The 24140-nt window shown below is 40.6% G+C and overlaps 1 protein-coding gene across 3 annotated transcripts; it reads left to right on the forward strand.

The window, feature by feature from the left end:
- The first annotated feature begins 104 nt into the window (after nucleotides 1-104).
- agfg1a (ArfGAP with FG repeats 1a) lies at nucleotides 105-23977 on the forward strand. Of its 3 annotated transcripts, XM_083985227.1 has the most exons (16): nucleotides 105-469; nucleotides 8398-8491; nucleotides 10118-10258; nucleotides 11457-11572; nucleotides 12697-12862; nucleotides 13298-13460; nucleotides 14677-14796; nucleotides 16034-16105; nucleotides 17099-17182; nucleotides 18246-18464; nucleotides 19065-19281; nucleotides 19612-19691; nucleotides 20256-20354; nucleotides 22456-22611; nucleotides 22829-22923; nucleotides 23120-23977. In XM_083985227.1, exons 1-16 carry the CDS (start codon nucleotides 303-305, stop codon nucleotides 23177-23179), a joined length of 2049 nt encoding a protein of 682 aa, XP_083841353.1. In that variant the 5' UTR covers nucleotides 105-302; the 3' UTR covers nucleotides 23180-23977. The 3 variants fall into 3 exon arrangements, with proteins under 3 accessions (XP_083841353.1, XP_083841354.1, XP_083841355.1); XM_083985228.1 differs by lacking the exon at nucleotides 10118-10258; XM_083985229.1 differs by lacking the exon at nucleotides 10118-10258 and having other exon boundaries at nucleotides 14680-14796.
- Nucleotides 23978-24140: the final 163 nt, after the last annotated feature.

Genomic DNA, 24140 nt, shown 5'->3' on the forward strand with positions numbered 1-24140 from the left:
TGGTCCAAAAAGTAGCGTAGTCTGTATAACGGGATTTGAACGAAGGCGGAAGTAGGTGGCAGTGCAGCTCTCGTTCCGTTAGTGAACGTGATCCGACGCCTCAAACTCCTTGTTCGAGGAGGAGACGCGAGGCCGCCGTGACAACAGAGCGACCTGCCCATTCCCTCTCTGTCTTTAACACGGGCCGGGCAACCGTTAAAAAGAAAAGCACAGTCCTTTGTTTTAGTTGTAGCTGACCCCCTTCTGTCTTCCCCGGTTTTATTTAATTAATCCTGCTGTGTACCCCCCCTTCCTTTTTTACCATGGCGGCCAGCGCTAAACGAAAACAGGAGGAGAAACACCTGAAGATGCTGAGAGAAATGACGAGTTTGCCTCCCAACAGAAAGTGCTTTGACTGCGACCAGCGCGGCCCGACCTATGCCAACATGACTGTGGGCTCCTTCGTGTGCACCTCCTGCTCTGGCATCCTGTAAGTATTAAGTTACCCGGGTGACCTTAGCTTAGACATGGCGCACCACGATATAACGTTTTTAGCCCGCTCCCTCCGGCTACAAACGGCAGCAGTTACCCCCCCCCGAGCCCGTTAGCCGACTAACGTTAGCGCTGCAGCTAGCGGTGGGTAACGGTAGGTATGAAGTAGTGTCAGTGTGAGTTTTGACATTGTCTTGCTGTGCTGTGGGGCGGGGTGCGTTCAAGTGCCAGGGCTCAGCACAGCAAGCTAACGTTAGCAAACCAGCCAGCCACACGGGATGCTAGGTAACTTCATCCTCTGCTGTTAGCTAGTGAACTTCTCTTGCTCGTATTTATTATTTTGTCTTAATTATAGTCAATTACAAATACAATACTGTTTTCTTTCTTTTCTTTTTTTTATACTGCTATTGCGATCTGCTATTATCTGCAGTCCTATACATTTCTTTGCTGCTGTCTGCTGCTGCGACCCTGTAAATGTCCCCACTGTGGGACAAATGAAGGATGATCTTATCCTATCTTCTCACTTTTTGCTACACAATTGCTACTACCAGTTTGCAAGCACACCCTTGTGACCTGGCTAACTGATGTGGTTACTGGTATACCCCCCCTCTCACACTCACACATTACTACATGTTTAAATTTCTCTCCTGGACAATGTTACATTTTTACATCCCATTACTATTGTATTGTGTTACTTCATAGAATCAAACAAGGTAATCGGTTTATAATTTATATTCATTACTCATTGTTCTTGGGTGGTACCTTTTATATTTTTGAGGGCCACATAATTTCTGAGACGGAACCGATAATGATGGTATTCATGCTGCCTTAGTCCAGCCATCTATGTTTATATCAAATTTTAAAGCATTAATCTAGTCAGCCTCTTAACAGATGCACACTGTGATGAGAAATACCTCGGCTCAGTTTTCTCTCTTTTCGTTGGCTGACTTTAAACCCTTATGTATGAATTCACTCACGTCAGTAGTTTACACCCCTGCAACAGCATAAGTCCCTACCCACAGCATTGATATTTTTTTCAGTGTAGCTGGTGTTTGACTGTAGATAGCATTTGCCTGACTTACAGCTTTGCTCTGCAGTTGTGTAACCAAGCATCTGTAGCTTGGGATTTGGGATTAGTGAAGCATTCCGTTTTTTTCTTATTCAGCTAAAGTATCCCACCTCAATATAGGCTAGCTGTCAAATGTTGCATGGTAAAAAAAAAATGTTGTTGAGTGATTTTTTAAATATTTGGAAAGAAATCTGATGTTGCTTAAAGCAGAAGTGAGCGATATTTTTGTGTTAATCTAAGTCTTAAATAGTTATATCTTCCGACAGCAATCACTTACATAGAGTGTTTGGACCGAAACACGGGTCTGTCAGTCACTCTGCTCTGAGCCGAGGAGAAAACATTTCTGGTATCCTACAATTTTTATCCAATGAGGAGAGAGAACGGCATGCAGGGCTGTGTGTGCAGCCAAGGGATGCGCCTGAATGTGGTGACGTAGGGACGAGGACTGTTATGGTGCGTTCAAGGCAACTCGTAACTCGTGTTTTTTCCAACCTGTGAAGTCGTACCAGTTCGATCTGGTACGAGTTCACGGGTCGGAAGTTACGAGTGGCCGTTATAGTGACTTTCACAGGTAAAACAGGTCGGAAAAACACGAGTGGATTGCCTGGAACGCTACAAAGTCGTAATTTGTGACTTGAAGCTGTAATTTACGGTTTCAAAAGCCTGCCTGGAACGCCGCATTACCCTAAACGACCGGATCGCTTACTTCTGCTTTAATATAATAATGACAGTAAATCGTATGATTTTCACATAGTCTTTTCACTTTATGTCCTGATACCTGGCAAACTGACTTTAATCTTACTGTTATCAACATTTGGCTCAATGGAACCAATCTACTGGTGTGCTCTCATATGGATGAATTAAAGGAAACAAAGAATGGTGGTTATTCTCCCAGATGAGTTTATGGAGAATCAAAGCTAAGGGGCACTGAAGGTGTTGGCATTACTGTAGGTGTTTGTTACCCGTCTGTACATCAGTTGGCCCTTCTACTCTAGTGGTACCTAAAAGACACATGCCTTTTTTTTCTAGATCAAGGTTACAGGCAGGCATGGCATCATGGGTATGATGCTGTCTTTTATAAAACAAGAATTTCTGATATAATCTTTGCTCACAAATAGTTTACTTTACACAAGCCTTTGCAAATGAAAATGTTTAAGTAAATTGGCAGTAGCCTATTAGCAGGTAATTTAATAAACTGTTCATTTGTCCCTCCTGTTCTGCTTATTCACTGTCAGCAGCCTGCACTGGTCTGCCTTAATGCTTTATGGAAATAACCCTGCCATTCTTCGTTTGAGGAACAATCGTTCTAATAATTTTGAAGGGAAAGTATTTGTTTCCCTGTCAGTTCCCTACTGACCTTTTCCAGTTGTATTAGTCCACAGAAGAAGAGACGACTGCTTTGACACATTTAAAAAAAACTATCAGTCCTCCAGACTTTTTCCAAGATAGGCTACAGCCCGTGTTTGCCTAGGTTTGTGACCTTAATCTGTGAAAACTGTTTTAGCTGTCTCCACTTTGAAGGTTATTTACTGTAGCACTGAAAATAATGAGATTAATTGTGTGCTTGCTGATGGGCAGAACTTGCCCTCCATTTCACTTCACCAGTGGGTCTGCAGGGACTCCACTATGAATTTTCCATCTGCTCACCCCATAGTGTTTAAGTCTGTAATGTGAGTTAATTGAGTTATTTTATAGCTTGATATCACAATTCCTCACTTTTTTTTCTCCTGCCAGCATTCACACTTAAACATGCTGAGGATGGGGTCTGGGTTAAAAAAAAAAACCCAATAGAAGGATTGATGTCTGTCAGATGTACTGTATGCAGGAAACCTGGTGTGTTTGTAGGCTCAGGAAGTGGTATGGCCTCGTTGTGCAGCTACATCAGCAGCATGTGATTTTATGTGCAACAGGAACTGGCGGAGAAGTCACTGTCTGCCTCTCACTTTCCTTTCAAGTCTAGAGAGGCAAAGATGTTGAGCATGGTACAAAGAGCGTCAAAAAGTTATTTTTCAGACTGGGTGTATTATCTTTGCTACTGTCTTGCTGCGTATTATTCTTTTGTAAAGAAAAAAGAATTGTTTGCTTTATATTCCTCTCCACAAGGAAAGCAAAACGACCCGTCCCCCCAACCTAGACATGCATCACTGTACACAATCCTCAATTAACATGAAATATTGTGTTACTAGGTCAGTTTTTTTTAAGTTTTTAACATTTGAAAGCCAGGGATTTATCTGAGGCAGTCTCATAAGTCATTTTTCATTTATGGAATTTGCAGGTTAGTAAAAGCAGTAACGGTGTTAAATTGTTTAGGGGCACGCGCGACCATCTGCTTCACTTCGTTTGCCCCCATAGTTGTGGTGGTAGTTTAATGGGTGGAGTTGGAATCTGCTATGTAAACACATTCCTTGTGAAGGTGGAGGACTTCCCAGGAGGTACGGCACTCACAATGACTCTTTCTGGAGATTTGCTCATAGCAGGAAATAACCCCACTTGGCCTGTCTGTTCCTGAGTAAGCAGGGCTGCAGCCCAGAGCATCACAGGTGTGGAGGTGTCACTGACACCAAGCGTTCACGATAATATTAATAAATAGCAACTTAGCGGGAAGGATTTGAACTCTCTCAACAGCTTGGTTAGCTTTTCTTGTCTACGACAACGTTTGACTTAACATAGGTGCACCATAAACGTGACAAATTGCTGTAATTAAATATAAGTGCTGATTAGAAAGTGATATTAAAATTGAGAAGAGGTATTGTCCTTTGATACTTAACTGTTGTTTGGTAGGGATTAAGAGTAGCAAGTTGAAGGCTGGTGCAGAGCCTTGTATCTCTTTTGAGACTTAACATTGCCAGTTTCTCTCCCCTTCGGGGTGTAACAGTATGCAAATGAACTGACTTCCTGTGGCTTAGCTGGTCTGATGTACAGTAGCGACTAAGTCATAATTATTTTACTGAGCAATATGTGATACTGTGATGATGTCAGGGTTGGACACTACAGCCAGACTTCAGCAGTTCTTTGTTTAAATTGTTAATCAGTGTGTTGCAGAAATTGTTCATGCATGCCAGACTGTGAAGAAGTAATTTTATCACTACATTTTACAAAATTGATAGCTACTGCTGTCATTTAATTCTCTCTATGAATATCCCCCCTGTCACTAACACTGTTTCAGTTGTAGGCCGACTATGTCCAGAAGAAATATGAGGTGTTGGGAGTCTGCAGGGCCACAACATTGTGTTGCTGGGCTCTGTACCAGACTGGAATCCAGAACACAGTAGTTGTCCGACAGTTATAGCCACCACTAGATATAAAAGGACCTAGAGTTGCACGATACCCACGGTAGCCACGGTACCCCGCGGTGCCAAAACGTAACGGTTCCTACTATACTAGAAATTCTACACGACGGTACTACCGTGGATTACTACTACCGGTGCCAGTTTCCGCTACATAGCGGCCGCCCCTCCTCTCCTCCCGGCTTCTCCCTGCATGCTACTCCCTTGTAAACAAAACCCACATGCACCCACTGCAACCTAACTACACAGCTGCTGAATGATTGGCTGTTTGCCTGTTACTGGTGATGTCCGGGGATATGATAGGCTGTTTCCGCACGCTGGGTCCGCCCGTCTGTTATCTGATTGGCTGTTCGTGTGTTCATGCCGGCAAGAACGGACTCATGCAGACAGCTGAGACAGCTCCGCTTCCATAGAAATTCGCTTCAAAACAAACAACGAGCTAAAGTTCTGTCTCGCCCAGACGCGCGCACGGCACGAGACAACACACTGACCACGGCAGAAGCACCGGGCGCGAGCGGCGGGTCTGCCGCGGCGTCGTCGTCAGTGGCACTTAATTAATTTAGCTCTGTTTATTTTCTCATTGGCTAATATCAGGCTATATGCTCCGTGTACAGGCTGAGGAATAAAGAGTTAAGGGATGTCCAAGTATAAAGCACCTAGAAAATGCATAAAAATATAGTTTTCACAGGGAATCAGTTCCTGTTCATTGTATCTTGTCCTCTATGGTTTATTATGAAGAAGCATTATTGTCAAATAGATTTTTTTTAAAGACAGTGGATTTGTTTTTATCCTAAGTTGATTATTTATATTTATTAAACATAAATTAATGTGCTAGAGACTGAATGGTTATTTATGTTCAACCATATAAATTCTAACTTCATTTTTTTTTTTTTATTGCTTATTTAAAAATATTTGTTTCAGTCTAATTCCTACTTCACCAGTATTATGTTTATTATGCACCAAACAACATTATAAGTAATTAATAAGTATTTATAACTTGTACAAATACATGGCAGTTCATAAAAATAATAATTATAAAAAAAGGTTGCAGTATCGTGATATTACCCGGAACCGTGATACTTTGTCTGGTATAGTACCGTGGTTACTCATTTTGGTATCGTGACAACTCTAAAAGGACCTATAAGACTTTTCAAAGTTTAGAGAGGCTTTGAATTAAAGAAGAGGGACAGACATGCATTTAATACAAAATAAAGTAAACTAACTAAAACAAAATAACCACTAGAAGAATTCTTTAATTGGATATCTGGATAACGCTGGTATCATATTTAGGCCTTTAGGGCTGTGGAACTTTCTTCTTGTGTTTGACCTAGTTTCATCTTCATGAGACAAGGATCTGATCACTCACCTACCTCAGGGCGCAGAGGAACACACACTGAAATACACAGAGACTCATTCTCACACATTCTGTATTCTGTTTTTGTTTTTTTTGTTTTTTTTACAGATGTTTTTATTAGTAGCCACTTGGCCTCTTGCTTTTGATAAATTGGACTCTGTTTTGTCTGAAAGCTGAGACATTTTTAGTAATCCAAATAGATGCCACTAATAATTTATATAAAATATTTTGAGTTATATTAATCTGAACACTTATCTCCACATCAGCATCAGCCACGTTCCCATCCCTTCTCATGAATGCCTGATGGGAACTTCATTACAGTACATATGATGTCCACTTGGACTTGATGGTAAACTGATTAAGAAGGTTAAGTTCACTGTGACCTCACAAAATCTATTTGGTCATAACTTTATAATTCAAAAATCACTTATAATAATATATTCATGTTTCTGCAGAAACATGAATGTGAACTGCAACTTGACTGGCTGGCTAAGGTAAACAACCATAAGACAGTATTCCAGTTTGACAAGTAATTACAGCTGTTGATTCATCGTCATTTTTCTGTCTTTTGGCATTTAACCAGGTTTTTCATTTCCATCGTAAGTTCTACTAATGTTTTACTTACAATACAGCAGTTATTTTTAGTCCTGTGGCATTTTTGGTCTTATCTCTCTTCTGATAGTAATCCCAGCATGACATGACTGCAGGCAAAAGATGATAGATGGGTAACCCTCATAGTTCCCACGGACCTACTTGATATTAAGGAGAGGGCATATGGACGCTTTTCAATTAACACGCAGTCTTTGTATATGAGTTGATATAGCTACTTAGAGGATACAATCTGTGGACCAATTTGTGGCTCTTTTATCTCTTGTCAGAGTTCATTGTCATAAGTATAATTGTCACTGTCTAACACTTCATGGTACAGTCATCTGATTGGTGGGTGTGTAAAGAATGGGTGGAGATGAGAACAACTTCTGTTAGGGCTGACAGCAGTGAATAATTTAGCAGTCATGTCTAGTATTTCACTGCCTTTAGGATCTGACTCCTGCGTTTGTATAGCATTGTGTTTGTACTTGTGACACTGTGGATCTCATTTCCTAGAGAGCTGTCATGACAAACTTACAAAAAATGTAGAAGTTAGTAGTTCAGTGGGAAAATAATATCTTGATAATCCTAGATTTAGTTCTGTGGTTTGCAGACAAGTTCACAGGAAATACAGTGAATTTATAGATCAAAGTTTTTTAACCTGTAATCCTTCCTGTTTGCCCAAAGAGCTCACCCACGGAAATGCATAACAGGTGCTTCAAGCAACAGGTTGTTTTAAGAACTGTGAAGGAACAGCTGCCTGTTCTAACATCTTGGCAAAAAAGTGAAATAGTTTAGAAAAACCTTCAGAGAAAAGTTGGGGAAAAACACTAGATGTCTCTGTTCCTGATAAGAAAACTTTAAGGTATTTGGTGCCTGACTTCAACACGTTTCTGACATGCTCTAGCCTGCTCCTCTACCACACACCCTGGGAGAGTTAGGGCCAGGTGCTCAGATAAAGCAGTCAGATGCAGTTCTCTATTAAACAGCAATAATTTCCCTTTTTCCTCATTCTGATGACTCTGGTTGCGGCTTTCTTCCTACATGCCTAATGCGTATTGGCCACACAGTCAAAACAGGTGGTGATCTTGAAGCAAGGGCTACAATAATTTTCACTTGCTGCTTAGTCTGGGAAAAAACTATGCAGGCGAGCAGGCCTGGAGCTTAATATAAAAGCCTAATGATGGCTCTTTTCTACTATTACAGTTACTAGGCAATGCATTTTTAATTTGGGCCGTTGTGGCATGAGCTGTGACCTGCTCAGGAAAATGAGCACGGCTTGTGTGGGCTAATGGGTGTTACTCCATAATGGAAGTTTCTATATTAAGGGAGATCATTCTTTCACTGCACTGACAACCTCAGTTCAGTCAATAGCAAATACGAGAGAGTGTCATCCTCTTCTTTTCTTCTTTCTGGTCCCTATCTTTCTTTTTAAAATGTGTCACTGTCATTATTTGTCCCTGTCATCTCCCTCTGTAACACTGTCTTCCTCTCTCCAGTTACCCACACCAGCCAGTCAGTTTGTTGCTAATTAAACGGCCCTGTCCTGAGACGTAGTATCTGGAGAATGTCCAGATGAGTGTCTTCAAATTAAATTGACACTTGTCTCTTTGCGTCTTCACCCACAGACGAGGACTGAATCCACCCCACAGAGTCAAGTCCATCTCCATGACAACCTTCACGCAACAGGAAATCGAGTTCCTACAGAAACATGGCAATGAGGTAAGCACGGTGATTATCTACCCTGTCACGGTTGTTAATTAAGTTTGAGGTTAACTTTCCCACTGCTTTGGCAGGTTTGCGTTACAGACTGTCCTTGTTATCTAACCCGACATTGCACCATTTTTTTCTTGCATTTGTTGTCCATCTATGTCTGTTAAAACGTTTCATTGACAATATGAAAAATGTGTAATGCGAGAATCAGCATGCCACAGCGTGCAAATATTTAGGTCTTTCACGAGGACGGCTGTACTATTACTTCAAGACAAAATAGCTTGAAATTTGATTGGACGTTTTTTTTTAAATAGCCTAATATTTGACAAAACATACCTTATTTCAATAAAAATATGAGGGCTAGAAAGACCCCTGAAACAGGATGGTCCATTTTTTCCACACAGATTATTTTTAAGTACCACAGTATATTATAGGGGTGGGGGAAAAAATCGATTCATGTAAGAATCGAGATTCTTATTCTCTAAGATTCTGAATCGATTCATAATCTTCAAAAATCGATTTTTTATTAATTTTCCTCCGTCTCAATACGCGCCCTCACTGTGCCGTACACAGCGCTGCAGCACGCCATGGCGCTAAAAGACGCTCGTTAACCACCTACAAACGTTAACTGATCTGATTTAAATGCTCTATTGAATGTCTGTGACTAGGCTTGTGCCCATCAGCAACCCGACCCTCTATTGGGGAGAGAGGACGATCGCTGTTTTTTTTTTTTCGCCGTTAAACACACGCGCGCTCCAGCTGAGCAGCCACATCCACTGCGCTCTGGATCAGCTGATCGGTGCTCAGGTGACGTTAGATCTTCACTTTTTTAAACTCATACAAAGTGCAGCCAAACAGCAGGCTGAAGAGTGAGGACCAACAGCAGCAGCTCCTCTGACAGCTCCTCTGTGGCGCTGCAGAGTCAGACAGGCTGCAGGTCAGCTGGCGTGAGAGCAGAGTGCCGTCTTTTTTTTTTTTAGCAGCCTTTGTTACAGGTGATACATGTCTATGTGCATGTGCATGAGAACTGATTTTGAATCGAATAGACACCCAAATATTCACATCCCTTCAGTCCAGGCTTTTGAAAAGAGTAGCCTATAAAATCAGCTTCATGTAGCAGTTTACTTTAAAATGGTTCAAATATATTGCTGCTGAATAAATCTGAAACATGTGATGTGCATTTTTGGGGGGGAAATATGGCTTCTGATATAATAGTCTGTAGACATCATCATCATTCAACTTTTTCACATGGTCTGGTGTTAATAAAGCAAACCAAAAATCGCAAAAATAAAATCAAGAATCGGTTGAATCGAATCGATTTGTGAATCGAATCGGTTGAATCGAAAATCGATTTTGAATCGAATCGTGACCCTAAAAATCGGAATCGAATCGAATCGTGAGCCACCCAAAGATTCACATCCCTAGTATATTACAAACATTACTGTTATAAATTTTAGCCTCAGTCTTGTCTGTTTGACTGCAGATTGTGGACTTCACTAAGTAACTACACTATACCAACATAAATTCATATGGAAGTACATTCATTTCAAAGTTGTATTTAATGGTATGGAGTGTTGCTTTTTATATTATCCATTCATTTATTTTGAGGAAACACTTAGTGCTTTGACCTTATAGCCCTCATCGACCTTGTACTTGGCAGCATCACATACCTGTTTTCACCAGGGAAACGCCAGTACTCCACCCCACAACACAGCTGTTGCTAGAAAGCAAATCAGCACTGGAAGACTGATGACTTGTATGGCATACTTTCATAAGGTGACCAGATAGGGATCATTATGTTGCGCTCTGGCTGTTGTTGGATGTGGAAATATGCAATTGTTTGTCAACATGTCAGTCATTGTAGACTAGGTGTCTGTTATAATAAAGATGTGCCATTGAAGGCTGTAATACACTTCAGTGACCCAGTTACGCTTATATGCAAAAATATCATGAATTATATTGCTACATACCGGTAAATAGTTTTGAACAGTGCAACTTCTGTTTGTCATTCAAATCCAGCATCTCTCACCTATCTATCATAACCACAAGCAGGTACATATTTGTACAGCACAGAAGGGCATCATCGCTCAAGAACCATTTCTGGTAAACGGAGTATGAAATAGAGCAATGTCACCTGGGAACCACAGCCTATTAAAAGCTGTAGCAAAGTGGCAGGGCAGGCAGACATGCAGGAGATTCAAGGTGGGAGCTGATGCATATATCCTTCAAGGCTGCTGTATAAATACCACTGCATTCAAGTTGCTTTTTGTCTTTCCTTGGAGAGCACTTGGCACAGAAAGAAATTCACATACTACATGTAGCAAGGTGTGCTTTACATTTTCAGCAGCCACAGTTACAAAATCTATCCAATGAGAGAGAGGGCGTGAGCTTGAATGCTATGTTTGTGATCATGTGCACTAAAGCCGGCTAAAGAGAAAGCAGCAGTAGCACCAGCAGCATATCAATAAAAAAAAAGCTGTGTTGGCTCTTGCAGCACCATCATCCCATCTACTATGCAACACCCTATACTGTGTGTATATGCATAAAGCCTATAAATCTCTCTTTGCAGGATTAGGCAAATACTTCAGGAATGCCAGTGTCCAAAACCCAAAGCTATAGTGAGACACTGATTTTACAGAGTGGCTTTGGTCAATCTGAATTTCTAAACATGGGGTCAACTCATGCTAGACTCAAACATGGCTCCATCCTTCAGTCAAGCCATTGAGACAATGGCACCACATAGATGCTGTGTGTGCATCTTTTATTTCTTTCTAGTCCTGATCAAATTTGCACATGATTACATTTTACATTTTTTTACAATCAGCCAATGTTTCTGCAAACTTAACTAATTGCTTTATCTTTGCATTTCCTATGGTTTAACACTTAAATGGCTGATGATTGAGTGCAAGTCCTGCACTAAACTGTGTGAGTTACACTGATGTACCAAAAAATGTTCTGTCACTGTGCATTCTAGGTATGTAAACCAATCTGGCTTGGCCTTTATGATGACAGAACCTCCTCAGTACCAGACTTCAGAGAACCACAGAAAGTCAAGGAATTCCTTCAAGAAAAATATGAGAAGAAGCGATGGTAAGTCCCTTTCACAAACATGCAGGGCAAAGGTATGAACAATCCTCTGACAATCCTCTGGTGTGTACTGTGTAGATGTGTAGCTTTTCTTTACGTTTGTTTTTTTCTCCTGGCTTGGAATGTCTCACAGGCAGCTCGTAACATTTAGCCCAAAGCAAACCTCCAGATACCCTTCTTTAAATGCTGAGAATGTAGGTCAGTACAGTGAAGCTGCTTTACTGTATGTGCAAGATTTAGTTATCCCATAAAGTTGTAGGTTTTATTGGTTTCAAATATGTATGAGATTTAACTTGTTTGTTACTGGTGCGTTGTGACTTGTGTACTATAGCTAATGAGAGCATTTACTTTTACAAAAATAAAACTAAGGGCAGACGTAACCAACAAGTGACTGCCTTACTAGATGCAAATTAGGGTTTAGTCATTAAAGGTAAAGTCAATATTGACTTAGCGTGGCCGTTTGTTTTTGGAGGTATACGCCACAGAAAAAGTCATATCACTAAGAGACTGTGTCGAAGCACAAGTGAGCACAGGTTTCCTTTTCTAAAAATATTTTATTTAGCTTATTTCACCCGTTAATACAAATTAATGAACATTAGCAAAAACTGGTCACTTGAGAGGTCTTCCACACAAAACCCTACTCAAAACACATCAATAAGAAAACAAGATGTTAAATAAACGAACTGACCTAACAAGAGGGGATATGTAATGGCTGATCACGCCATTGGAAAGAAAAGCGGAAAACAACATAGACAGTAACTGAAACTGTAATGATGTGGGGGAGTTTGTGAAACCATAAACAGATTCCATCTTTGGAATTTATATGTTGAATATAATAAGACTGGAAACATATTAGCATCAGATCTAACTAAGAAAATGTTATTTTCCCACATATTGATGTAATTACTCAGTGGCTAACAGTTGCCCATTCAATTAATACACCTATTCGTTTAGGTAGTGGTGTTTTTGTTGTCTCTTTGTAACTCTGAAGTCTGACCAAGATGAGAGCAGTGAGCTGTGCATGTCTCAACATGCCCCCATTTGCAGGCATTTTTACTCACAAAGCCGCTCTTCTGTAACAAACAACACACAGATTCTAATTTAACTCATGTGAATTGTTTTCCCAGGTACGTTCCTCCTGAGCAGGCCAAGGTAGTAGCATCTGTCCATGCTTCCATCTCTGGGTCTTCAAATAGCAGCACCAGCAGCACCCCGGAGGTTAGACCACTTAAATCCCTGCTGGGGGAGTCAGCCCCCGCCCTACACCTCAACAAGAACACCCCACCAAATCAGGTGAGATTTTAACTTGTTTGCACTCCCCTCTCCCCCAACCACACAGACAGCGGCGCCAGAGACACTCTCTGTTTTTCTTGTATGGTATTGGTTTGTATTGTGCAACAGAGTTTAGTTTATTGCATTTGGCCTGCCTGAGAATACTGTATTTCTGCTCAACCCTTATTTTTGCATTCTGTCAAGTAGTGCACATCTTTAGTATGAGGATGTTTTTAAGAATCATTATTCTAAACCAGGTGTGCTGTTTATCTGTCTGAATATCTCTTAAAGTCAGGGTAGCACCCCTATTTTGTCATTAATGCCTATACATGTACTATGTGCAGACACATTGTATACGTAAGACTGCCAGACATTCATCCTCCTTGTCTGGGGCACATAAACACAATCACCTTCATGTGCATGCAGTTTTTCTAATCCCTCTTGTGTCTCCACCAGTCTCCAGTGGTGAGCCGTGGACAAACGCATCAGCAGCAGTTCCATGACAAGAAGTTTGACCTCCTCAGTGACTTGGGTGGAGACATCTTTGCTGCCCCACCTAACTTGAATGCAGGCTCCAGCTCCAGTTTTGCTAACTTTGCACATTTCAACAGCCACACAAGTAAGGAACGCAATGATTGCTTGAAAGTCTAACAAGAAGCTACACCACTACAACATGTCAGACAAAAAATAAAATAAACACAGGAGAGTGATCTAGTAGGTACCAGTCAGTGAGGCAATGCTGAAAAGATGAGCAATACCTCTCATCTCTAATTTTAGATGTTTATTTGTGAAATTGCCTTCATGGTCTGGTGGAAAAATGTGATCTCCATCTGAAACATATTCATTTTCTCAATGCATGTACACATGCTCTGTTAGAGCACTCTCTGTCTAATTTATACAGGCTGCCTCTGTTTTTCCTCATCCCTTTCACAAACACACATTTTGTGCTCTCATTGTCTCTCTCACACTCCCGCACTCTCATAGATCATTATGGATAATATTATTTAACTTCTCTATGTATAACTTGTCTTTCCTGTTTCTTCCAACAGTTACTTTTAGATTCAGGCACATGTGATAAACATTTAACTTACATTTTTGTGAGAGGCGGTTTATTCTTCTTTTTCAGCTCTTGGTGGTGGTAACTCAAATAACTCTTTAGCAGAGGCTCAGTTGCTGCTGTTTTTACCTACAGTTTAATATTAGCATATTGGCATATTTAGAACAGCAAACAGACACCTGTTGGTCATAGGTGTCTACTTGCATCATCCAGCTATTTAAAGTGAATCTTCACTGGCCATGGTCTAACGATTAGTATCAGAGGTGCTATGGACAGACACATCTCCATGGTTACTAATGTCTACTACATAGGGCTATTAGTGTTTGCTTCCCATGGCGAATAATGTCCTCTCATCACCGCCTCAAAGAGCCATCAAGACTGGCCCCTAATGCAGTAACTAAAGTGGCAACCACACAGCTCCACGTAGCAAACATGAGCACAGATGTGAGCCTCTGAGTTGAATGTTTTGTTTATTCATAAGCAAGGTTATTTATTCTCATACTGTATGTGCTCCTAGATAGTATCTTGGCGCAGAGGGTAAATGTCAGGCTGTCCTGCCTGCCCTTAAAGCTGCTATGCATGTTATTGTCATGTTACACCACTCTATGATTATCTCTCATATTTAGCACATAATCCATTGTATTTGTTCTGTAGTCTGTCATCCATGCCTTTGGCTGTCATATGTATAAATCCATTCTATTATTATCTCATCCATTGTTATCCTCTCATTGTGTCTTTTTGTTCATCTGTCTGAACCTCATCCTGACACCACCTCCAGCAGCACAGAATGCCAACGCAAATGCAGACTTTGCAAATTTTGATGCGTTCGGGAGTACTTCTGGGTCGACAGGTGGTTTCCCCTCCGCACCCCAAGTCCCATTCCAACCCTCAAACACAGGTAGAGCAAGTTATCCTCGCTGGACAAACAACACACATCCAAAACCATTCTGATGAAAACATCAGCTTGTATACTTTTAAGTACACAGACAGTGAGAATGTACACAGAAGTCAAAGACAGACAACCTATTCAAATGCACCACACTGTAAGCCACGTCCTCTGCCAAGTCATCAGCTTTTTGTTTGTTTTAACTGTCATAACTCATATCCTTTGCTTCCTAAAACCTTCCATATGTGCAGCGTCCCTTCATCCAGTCTTCAATTTTAAAGGTCTCTGCACCCAGTGTACAGCCAGCACATTTAACAGAATCTGCAATTTTAGAAGATTAAATGCGCATTTTGGTTTTCTGTAGTTCAGCTAATTGCTGTTGACTGAACTCCTGTGTAACCGAGGAACACATAAGATAATGTTTAGCTTGTATGTGCCTTGGGCATAGAGGTTAGGAAATAATCTTCAGAGAATTTGCATGCCACACAGAACAAACACTTTAGAAGCATTGACTTCGTGCCACTTGCAGCTATATATACAGTGTGTGTGTGTGTGTATATATATATATATATAGAAAGGGATGGTTATACATCACAGCAGTATTACACTCAGTCCAGCTTAGGTTGTTTTTAGTGGCAAGTAATTAATAATATCAAATATGAACTGATTTGTGTTTTTAAGAAGTAAAAATGACCAAGTAAGTAAAGATCACTGTCTAGGCAGGCAGTTTTGATATTGTACTATAGTATAGTATAGACAGTACAACAGGTTTGTTAGTGCTGTAGTACCGTAATCACATTGTGTATAAACTATTAGGAGGTTGATATCGGTATAAATGCAGGCTGCGTGTTTTCATTTGATATATTTATTGTAATCTAGAAAAATGCAGTTGGGGCCTAGTTTCAGGAAAATGTTGTGCGCTACAGTGCCATCTGCTGGATGTCTATATTGGTAATGATCTTAATGCGGAGCTGCACAGTGATCTCTAGCATGCCTACTGCCTGATGATAAAGCTCCCCTCACTCTTATGGCTTATAATCCCTTTCGCACAGACACTGACTGACTGTGCTATCTGGCCTCAGCTGTCCATTCTGTCTTATGTGTTTTTCATCCGTTGCTTCAGCAGTTGATTCATGCATTTTATTTGTTTATTTTTTGGTTGACATCTTGCTTTGTTTCTTCACCCTGTCTTACTCTGCTCATTGCCCCATTTCTCCATCCCTCCCTCCTTTTTGATTTTGGCTGCCAGCGTTCACTGTGCTCTCATCCAGCCGTAGTATGGGTGAGTTTGCCACTGCTCTGCCTCTCCAGGGTGCACACAGTAAGTTTCTCTCTCTGGACTTGCCCTCCTAACAGCGTTCACCCTTTCCACCGCCTCCTAATGTGCAGTCTCTCTGATCCTCCTGCCTCTCTGGATGTTACATGTGTCTCAGCATGTGGCTCATTTTGTCTGACACTTTGAATGACAGTTAACAGTCTCACTGTTTAAAAGTGGTAACATAATAAGCTTTGCTGGTTGCTGCCATTATTGAGAATGTCTGTGTTGAACCAACCAAATTGAAGGACAGTAGCATAATCTGGTGTAAAATAAAAAAATTTAAAAAAAGGGAAAATCAAGGTACAATCACAGAATCACTGTACTGGTTCTACATACCCTTTCCCTTAAGCAATAATTAGGAAAGTCCAGATTTAACTTGAAAGGTGAAATTTAAAAACAGTAAACATGGAATAAAAATAGTCTTGATTTCTCAGATGCTTACTTACTGCTCTTTAAGTTCTTCCTTAATAAAAAGGTACAGTGTTTACCTGTATCACACATTACTTCACAGCATCTGTGTTCTTAAAAATATTGTTAACTATTATTAGTAATTTAAACCTTTAACCTTCTTCTTGTTTTTCCCGAGCTAAAGTCAATGTATCCCAAATTTCATGAAATGCAGTGAAACACAGGTCAAGATTAAACTGGTGGTTCAGTGTCATTACTAAAACTCTTCTCTCCCCTTTTACCGTCATAGGGACTGTGCTGTGTTGTTTTACCTCAGTATTCATTGTATTTTTAAGCTCTATAAAGTGTTATCATAATTAATGTTATGATATAGCAAACTTTTTATTGCATTACAAACATATGAGTTCACCCAATCTTACAGAAAACCATGGACTTTGGTCTGAGATTTTTATCATAATAGATGCTCTGAAATAGATGTTTATTTTATATTATTTATCGATAAATGATAGTTAATGTTAACCAACAAGATTAAAATGTATCTATGATGGATGAGTGTCTATAACCCATTTAAAAAATACAAATACACAGGGGTTAAAGTGGATCGGAACATGGAGCGAGACAGACGAGCACACAGGCAGGAAAGAAGCCCCTCCCAGCAGATCATCACGCAAGGTGATGGTCTTTTTAACTTCATTATTGCAGAAGAAACAACGGCCCACTTATGTGGGAACACATAAAAGCTTCTACATTATAAATTCGTAAGGTTATATTGTATAGTTCAGCTCTAATTAAAAAGAGCAAATGTGCAGGGTGGAAAAATTGTGTAAACAGTCAGACAGCTGAGTCAGAGTCTGGCCAGGCCTTTCTCAGACCTGAGCATAGCTGACAGCTTGTCTATTGGTTTTTTATTCAGAAACAACTTGTTGACAGGCTGTTGGATTATTCTAGTGTGCAGTCTGTTAGCATAGAGAGAGGATACCTGCTCAGATGGTACTGATGTCCCAAGATTTGACTGACCTATAGTATTAATACTGACCAGTCAAAATTCTAATTATTGGTTAAGTGCTTAGTCATGAGCAACCTTACTCTGAAACAGAAGTTAGAGTTCATCTGCAAGCATTTCTTGAGATGTTAAATGGGGGGAAATGTCTGAATTAGTATGGTTGCCAAACATAAACAGTACAACAGATATATAAGTTTCTTACCATATATACATACAATTCTCAGTAGTTTATCAATAGATGTTGTTTCTTGTAAGTATGTTGTAATGTTTTGTCTTTTCTGTGTACTCTGTACTAATGTTTTGAAACTTGTTTTCTCAGTAACAAGCTTGGTTTTGGTTAAAAGTGACACCCATTTCAGTTTTGCCTGGTGGTTTTGTCAGACTAACAATCTTTCACATGATCCACAGTGTGGTTCTGAACTCCTGTGTAACTGAGGAACTCAACAAGGGTGCTGTTCTGTACACCATGAATCTTTTAACACAAAGAAATTTGAATTTCATACGCTCCCCAGGTCTATAGGCTAATGGGGGGCCCACCTAGTGCAGCGCTGCAGACTTGTATTAGTGTTGCTATCTCTCCTATAGATAAGAAGTCCCATCCCTAGCCTGAGTCCGTCCCAACTTCACCTTCCATGCAACTTCTTCTCTCCCTGTCCACCATGTTAATATTGTCAGTCAAATCCAACAATCAAGGTCCCCCTTATGACTTTTGAATCTCTCTCTCTTATACAGGTAGCGCCTCAGGGGGACTAGCAAATGCCAATTTTGCAAATTTTGACAACTTCCCCAAATCGTGTAGTGCTGACTTTGGATCCTTCAGTTCCTCCTCCCAGAGTAACTCCACAGGAGCTGGCAGAGATGCTGTACAGAGTACTAGCGTCGCTGCTGCTGATAGATACGCAGCCCTGGCTGACCTGGATAACATGTTTAGCTCTGCGAATACAGAGCCAGGTAAACTTCTCCTGCCTAGCCTGTTTCATAGATCTCAATTGTAGGAATAGAGGTAATCGGATGCATAGATTTCAAATCCCAAATGAGTCTTCCTCTCAGTGCAGGGACAGTCGTAGTGGCTCTCAAACAGGACTAATTTACATTATCTAAACATCTAATCCTGTATCACTAAGTTTTTGGCTTCACCAAGGCTTGGTTGTATTTTGTCGATCAGATGGCCTCACCAGTTTGTTTCTTTCAAAATTCTCCTGAACTCAGTGTTATGGAACCATCCTGTGAAAAAACAATAGGCCATTGCACATGGTGGAAATACCTCCCCGCTTTAAAAAAGTTTTCATTTTTTGGTTTCATTGGAGAGTTTCAATGTCACATGGTCAGAAATCTGGCACTCGAACATCTGTGCTGGTATTAGTATTGTTTCATGATACAATCTGTGTTTCTGTGCTAGAAAACTCAAATTTCCTAATGATTGAACATTTATTCCCCATTATTTTTAATAGGTTGAAAATGGCAGCTATCTCCGGCAGCTAATTTGAATCCTCCTCCTCCATTGGTCGAATGGACTTAACCTGGCTGTGTTCTTCTTTGCTTTTATTGCAGGAGGTGGTATTCCTGGGGGGCTGAGCCCAGCCGCTGCAGCTGCTGCTGCTGCTGCAGCCGCTGCAGCTGCGGCAGCAGGAGGAGTGGGTGGTCTGCCTCAAAAGCAGCCAGCTCTGACAGGGGGGGACCGTTATGCTGCTCTAGCTGAGCTTGATACTGTCTTCAGTCCTTCAGTCCCTGCCACTAGTGTTTACAACACCACCAGTACATCACAAGGGTGAGTTAGTAGCTCATACACACAATAGCCTAATGATTATTTTATTTATTTAAGGTTTAAGTTCACCGTAGTAAAAATCTTTATGGCCAAATTATTCACCTGATTGTTTAAACATAGTGGGCCGTAGCTGAAGGATAAGAGCCAATGTAGCACATTGCAGTTTGAATACAGGCACAGCTAACCCACAATTTAGCAAAGTTACTTTTATCCAAAGCAACATGACTTGCATGGCAAACGGTGACCTCTGTCATAAAGCATTATGCAGTGGTCCTTGAATATTGCTAGGTTCCCCCAATGAGTCTGTGTTGTGTTGATTGTGTTTCCCTGCAGGGGCATGTTTGGCTCGGAGGCTGGGGTGTCAACAGCACAAGCACAGCAGGCGATGCCTGGCATGGCTCAAGGTTTCGGAGGTGAGTGAACCCACAGGCTGTTTTTTTCCTTTCTGACGGTTTCCTCTCATCATTGAAATCAGTTATGATATAGAAACTCCAGTTAGATACAGCTATTTGGATTTTGCAATTTACAATCTTGGTGCTTTTGTGCAACCTTTAAAGACCTTCATGGTTGAGATGTGATGAGCAGAGAGTGTTTGGATCATCAATTTGTTGCAAGTCTCATGCTTTGAAAAATCATTGTGGCACGTCAGACATGGATTACTTTTTCTCAGGGGTTGTTTCTTTTTAGGCAACCTGCCTCAAAGGTCATTTTGGATGGATATATTCTATTATATATTTAGAGATGTTTTATTTTATCATCTTAGTCCTTAGAACTCAATGTAAAGCCTAATTTGTCAAAATGGTTTAAGCCATAACCAGTTTGGTTGAGGGACACAAATGATGACAAGGTCATCAACAGGAGTTAATTAGTGCTCCAAAGATTTAAAGTGGGTGTATTTCAGAAGTTTAGACCATGAAGTTCATAGCGCTGCTTCCGACTCTACACACGTATGTTGACTTGATATCTCTCTCCAACAGCTCAGTCAACTAATCCGTTCGTAGCTGCCCCAGCAGCAGCTCCCACCAACCCATTCCAGAGCAACGGCAGAGCAGCACATGCCGCAGCAGCAGCAGCAGGTTTGTTTGTGTGTGAATGTGCAGTGCACCATCCATTCAAAATTGGTGCTCGAGTGCAGATCAAAATCATTTATTTATTTAAAAAATGTAGGCCTGTTGTATTATCTTTGAATGAATGTATTATAACCTTGCACACCCGAAGTGGCAGCTTTTGCCCAGCCTGCCATAGCAATGAAAATGCCTGAGAGCAGACGAGACATTTATTATACAAAAGTTCTGAATACCATCTTGTTCACAGTTAAAATTGGTAGTAGGACCAGTGTTACCACAGACTGGTGTCTACAAGAGGAATGTAGAAACTAAGATTCAGTTGTGTGTTTGATTACTCCTGCCATGCTGGACAGGCTTGATGAGGGTTCTTCAGGGACAGGGTTATCCTCCCTCCTTTGGTAGGTTCTCTTGTGTGCTCACTGATCTGTTTCCCCTTTGCTGTCCTGCCATCACTCTGGCAGCACCTCCTTTTTGTCCTGTTGCAAATGGATCAGGGAAATGTTGGGAGAGTGCGACAAAAATGAACTCAATCAACATTTCATCATAGGGGAGAATGAATCAGACCCTATGTCTAATGCAGTATGATGACATTATAGGTCTGCACTGCAGAGCAAAGCAGTCTTGTTAGACTAATCATTTGGTACATTAGAAGAACAATGAGTAAGGAATCAAAAGAGCTGCAGTTTAAGAGAAGTATAGGTGGATATTTATTCATCTTTACTTTTGAGTGGTGTCTTCGTTTTTCTGAAATGTCATTTATTATGATTAGTTGTATTACTGAGAGTGGATTACTCATCTTACCCCACACTCAACAACAATGGCTTCCTCAACATTTTCTCATTAGTCTGGTCTGCCTTTTATAAAAACATTACATTTTTAAACAAACTTTTCATTATAATCTACATGAAAAATCATGCAATTATTATTTAGATTGAGTCTTAAAAAACTGCTATCAGTCCAAGGCCCCAGTAAAATAATCTTCCACATTCAGTGTCCAGAGCAGTTAACCTGTTTGCTTTTGCTCATATATTCAATTCACATTAGCTCCAGTCATTGACTTTGATCAGTGGACATTGAATGTAGCATTTGTAGCAGATAATTACATTGTTCAATTAACAGCTGACTGCACTTCCCACAGTTTAATGTCACTTGTTGCACAGTGGGAAAGTTTTGCTCCTGTGTGCTCAGCAGAGGTCAGGCACTGGTGCTATACTTGCTCCAAGTGTTGTAGCCTCATGCCTGATTCTTGTTCAGACAATGCGTCCTTTTCACTAAGGCTTGTCTGTAGACGTATTTGCAACTTGCATGTGTTTTAACAGTATAAATCCATGCACTGTAAGAATCTAAAAAAAACCACGCTGTTGATTATAGAATCACATGTACAGCTGTTCACCTGCTAAACTAATGAGGACCATGCCTACTGCATGGCATAAGTGATGAATTTTCAGTCCCTAATTGGTGTTTCTTTTTGTTATTGATTTCTTGGTGACTTGTCTGTAATGTTGTTTATCTCTTATTCCCTGAAGTTCACTACAGTACTACAGGATACTACCTTCTAACAAACTACTCATATGAAAGGGATAGAAAGGATTTTCTCAGAGAGTTGTCTGACGTAGTCACATGTAGTCAATACATTACCTCCAGTAGAGCCTGAGCAGCATGGTATATTGCCATGTATGGTGGCACCAAAAGAAGTTTCAGACACTGTTAAAACACCCACCAAGACAATCCAATATTTAATTGCACATACTGAGCTTAGCAACACCCAACTTTGCCTGTCTGCCAGTGCGCCCAGTCTGGGCACCTAAAAGCGTGTGCGCTGATCACAATCTACTGCAGGTAATGAACCGACTACCTCACACAATCCCACATCAAAAAAATCTGAACTATCCCTTTAAAAGCTGTCTCCTGTTTAAATTATTTTGTGCTTTTCTGCTGATGTGTGCCCGCTCTTGTGTAATCTAACATTTTAAATCCAAGTGTGTGCATGCTATAGAGTTAAATTTCTAAATTCTAAACAAGCGGTTGTAGTGTAGTGTAGTGTAGTGTTTATGTTGTTGTATGGATTTAGGTATGGGCTTATTTAACCAGTTGCTGTTTTGTTGTGTAGCTGCATCATTTGGCACGGGCTCCATGAGTATGCCGTCTGGATTTGGGAACGCTTCAGCCTACAACCTCCCCACCAGCTTCAGTGGAACCTTCCAGCAACCCTTCCCTGGCCAGGCTCCCTTCCCTCAGCCTCCTGCGTATCCCCAGCAACCCAATGGTATGTATGCCTTTTTTTTAGAAGATGACCTGGTTAAGGCCTAATATTAATAATCACACTTTATATACATACATTATCTGGGATTCTTACTAGATACAATTGTGATACTTCTGCACCTAAATGGTTTTGAAATATGTCACTGTGGATTTAGGCTGTTCTGTTCTGCTGTGATATGAGGTTAGAAGTCCTACCTAATAAAGAAGTACATGTCTTTCAGGTGGAGGATATCCAGCCTATGGTCAGGCTAAGCCTGTTGTGACTCCTTTCGGGCAGCCCATGCCTGGATCCATGGTCTCCAGCAACCCATTCCTGGTTAGTGATAAGGCTACATCTCATGATTTCCTGTAAAAGAAATCAGCTTTACATTAAGAAATAAAGGGGCTGTAGTTTCATGAGCCAAGATTGTTTGATAGAGATGAAATATCAGATTTTTTGATCCTACTGGATTTATTCTGAATCTCCTTTATACCAACTCTTCTGACTGTGTCTCCCCTTTTTCCTTCTTCAGGGTGCGGGTCCATCTGCACAGTATCCAGCTGGAGGCTCTTCCACGAATCCCTTCTTATAGCGATCCATTCAATCAGCTGTACTACAGGGTCAACAACTGGCGCGCTTGCACCTATTGCACTGTTTTGTTTCACAAGTAGCTTTAAAAACACAATGTTTGTAAAGGATTTGTATTTTTTATCGCAGTCTGTCACTAATGGAACAATATGACAGACAGTCATGCTGACACTGTCTATGGCTACAAAAGTGATGGTGTGTGCAGAGGGAGAGGTGGATCCCCTCTTCTCTATTTAACCTGTGAACTGGCCAGACCTCTACTGAGCCACAATGTATAATCAAACTGGCTGAAAACTTAAGTTATTGCATTCAGTATATTCCATTCATTATGCTGCAATTCTGTACATACTATTTTTCCTTTAGGAAATTAGCTCTTTGTGCATATCAGTATTTGTATCTAACACACAAGATTTGTTAAGACAGAGCTGTTGTTTGGAAAAGCTAATGGGTACTGCCAGTTACCGTCTTTGTAAAGAACCAAACTGTTTATTTGTGCAGGACCCTTTTAAGGTAAAACTGTTCTCACTAAAGATAAAAAAAAAAGAATGCATATTCTGTTGTCAAGATGTGGAAGAAAAAGCGTGAATGCTGCATCAGGGATGGGTAGGGGACTCATTTCTCTGCCATCCCCTGCCCTGCTGCTCCTGAACTACAGTGAACCACATCCGTATGTGGGTTAACTAGAACGATGAACTGAAAACCACTTGCATTGGGTATTAGAGAATTTTAAGTTAATATGTAAATATATACAGTATATATATTAAAATGAATTTTAAGTAAGAAGAAATGACCAAACCATTCATTTATATGGATGTATGGAAATCTTGTATATTTGTTTTTGTATAAAAAAAAAAACTCCGCATTTACATTCATGGTGTTGAAGTCAGTAATTTGAAGCTTGTTTTTGCTTTTAAACTGACACGTAGCTACAGTCGGGTGATTATCTTTGCTTGCAGGGTCACAGT

Source organism: Trachurus trachurus (assembly GCF_905171665.1).
Source record: "Trachurus trachurus genome assembly, chromosome: 13".
Taxonomy (NCBI): domain Eukaryota; kingdom Metazoa; phylum Chordata; class Actinopteri; order Carangiformes; family Carangidae; genus Trachurus; species Trachurus trachurus.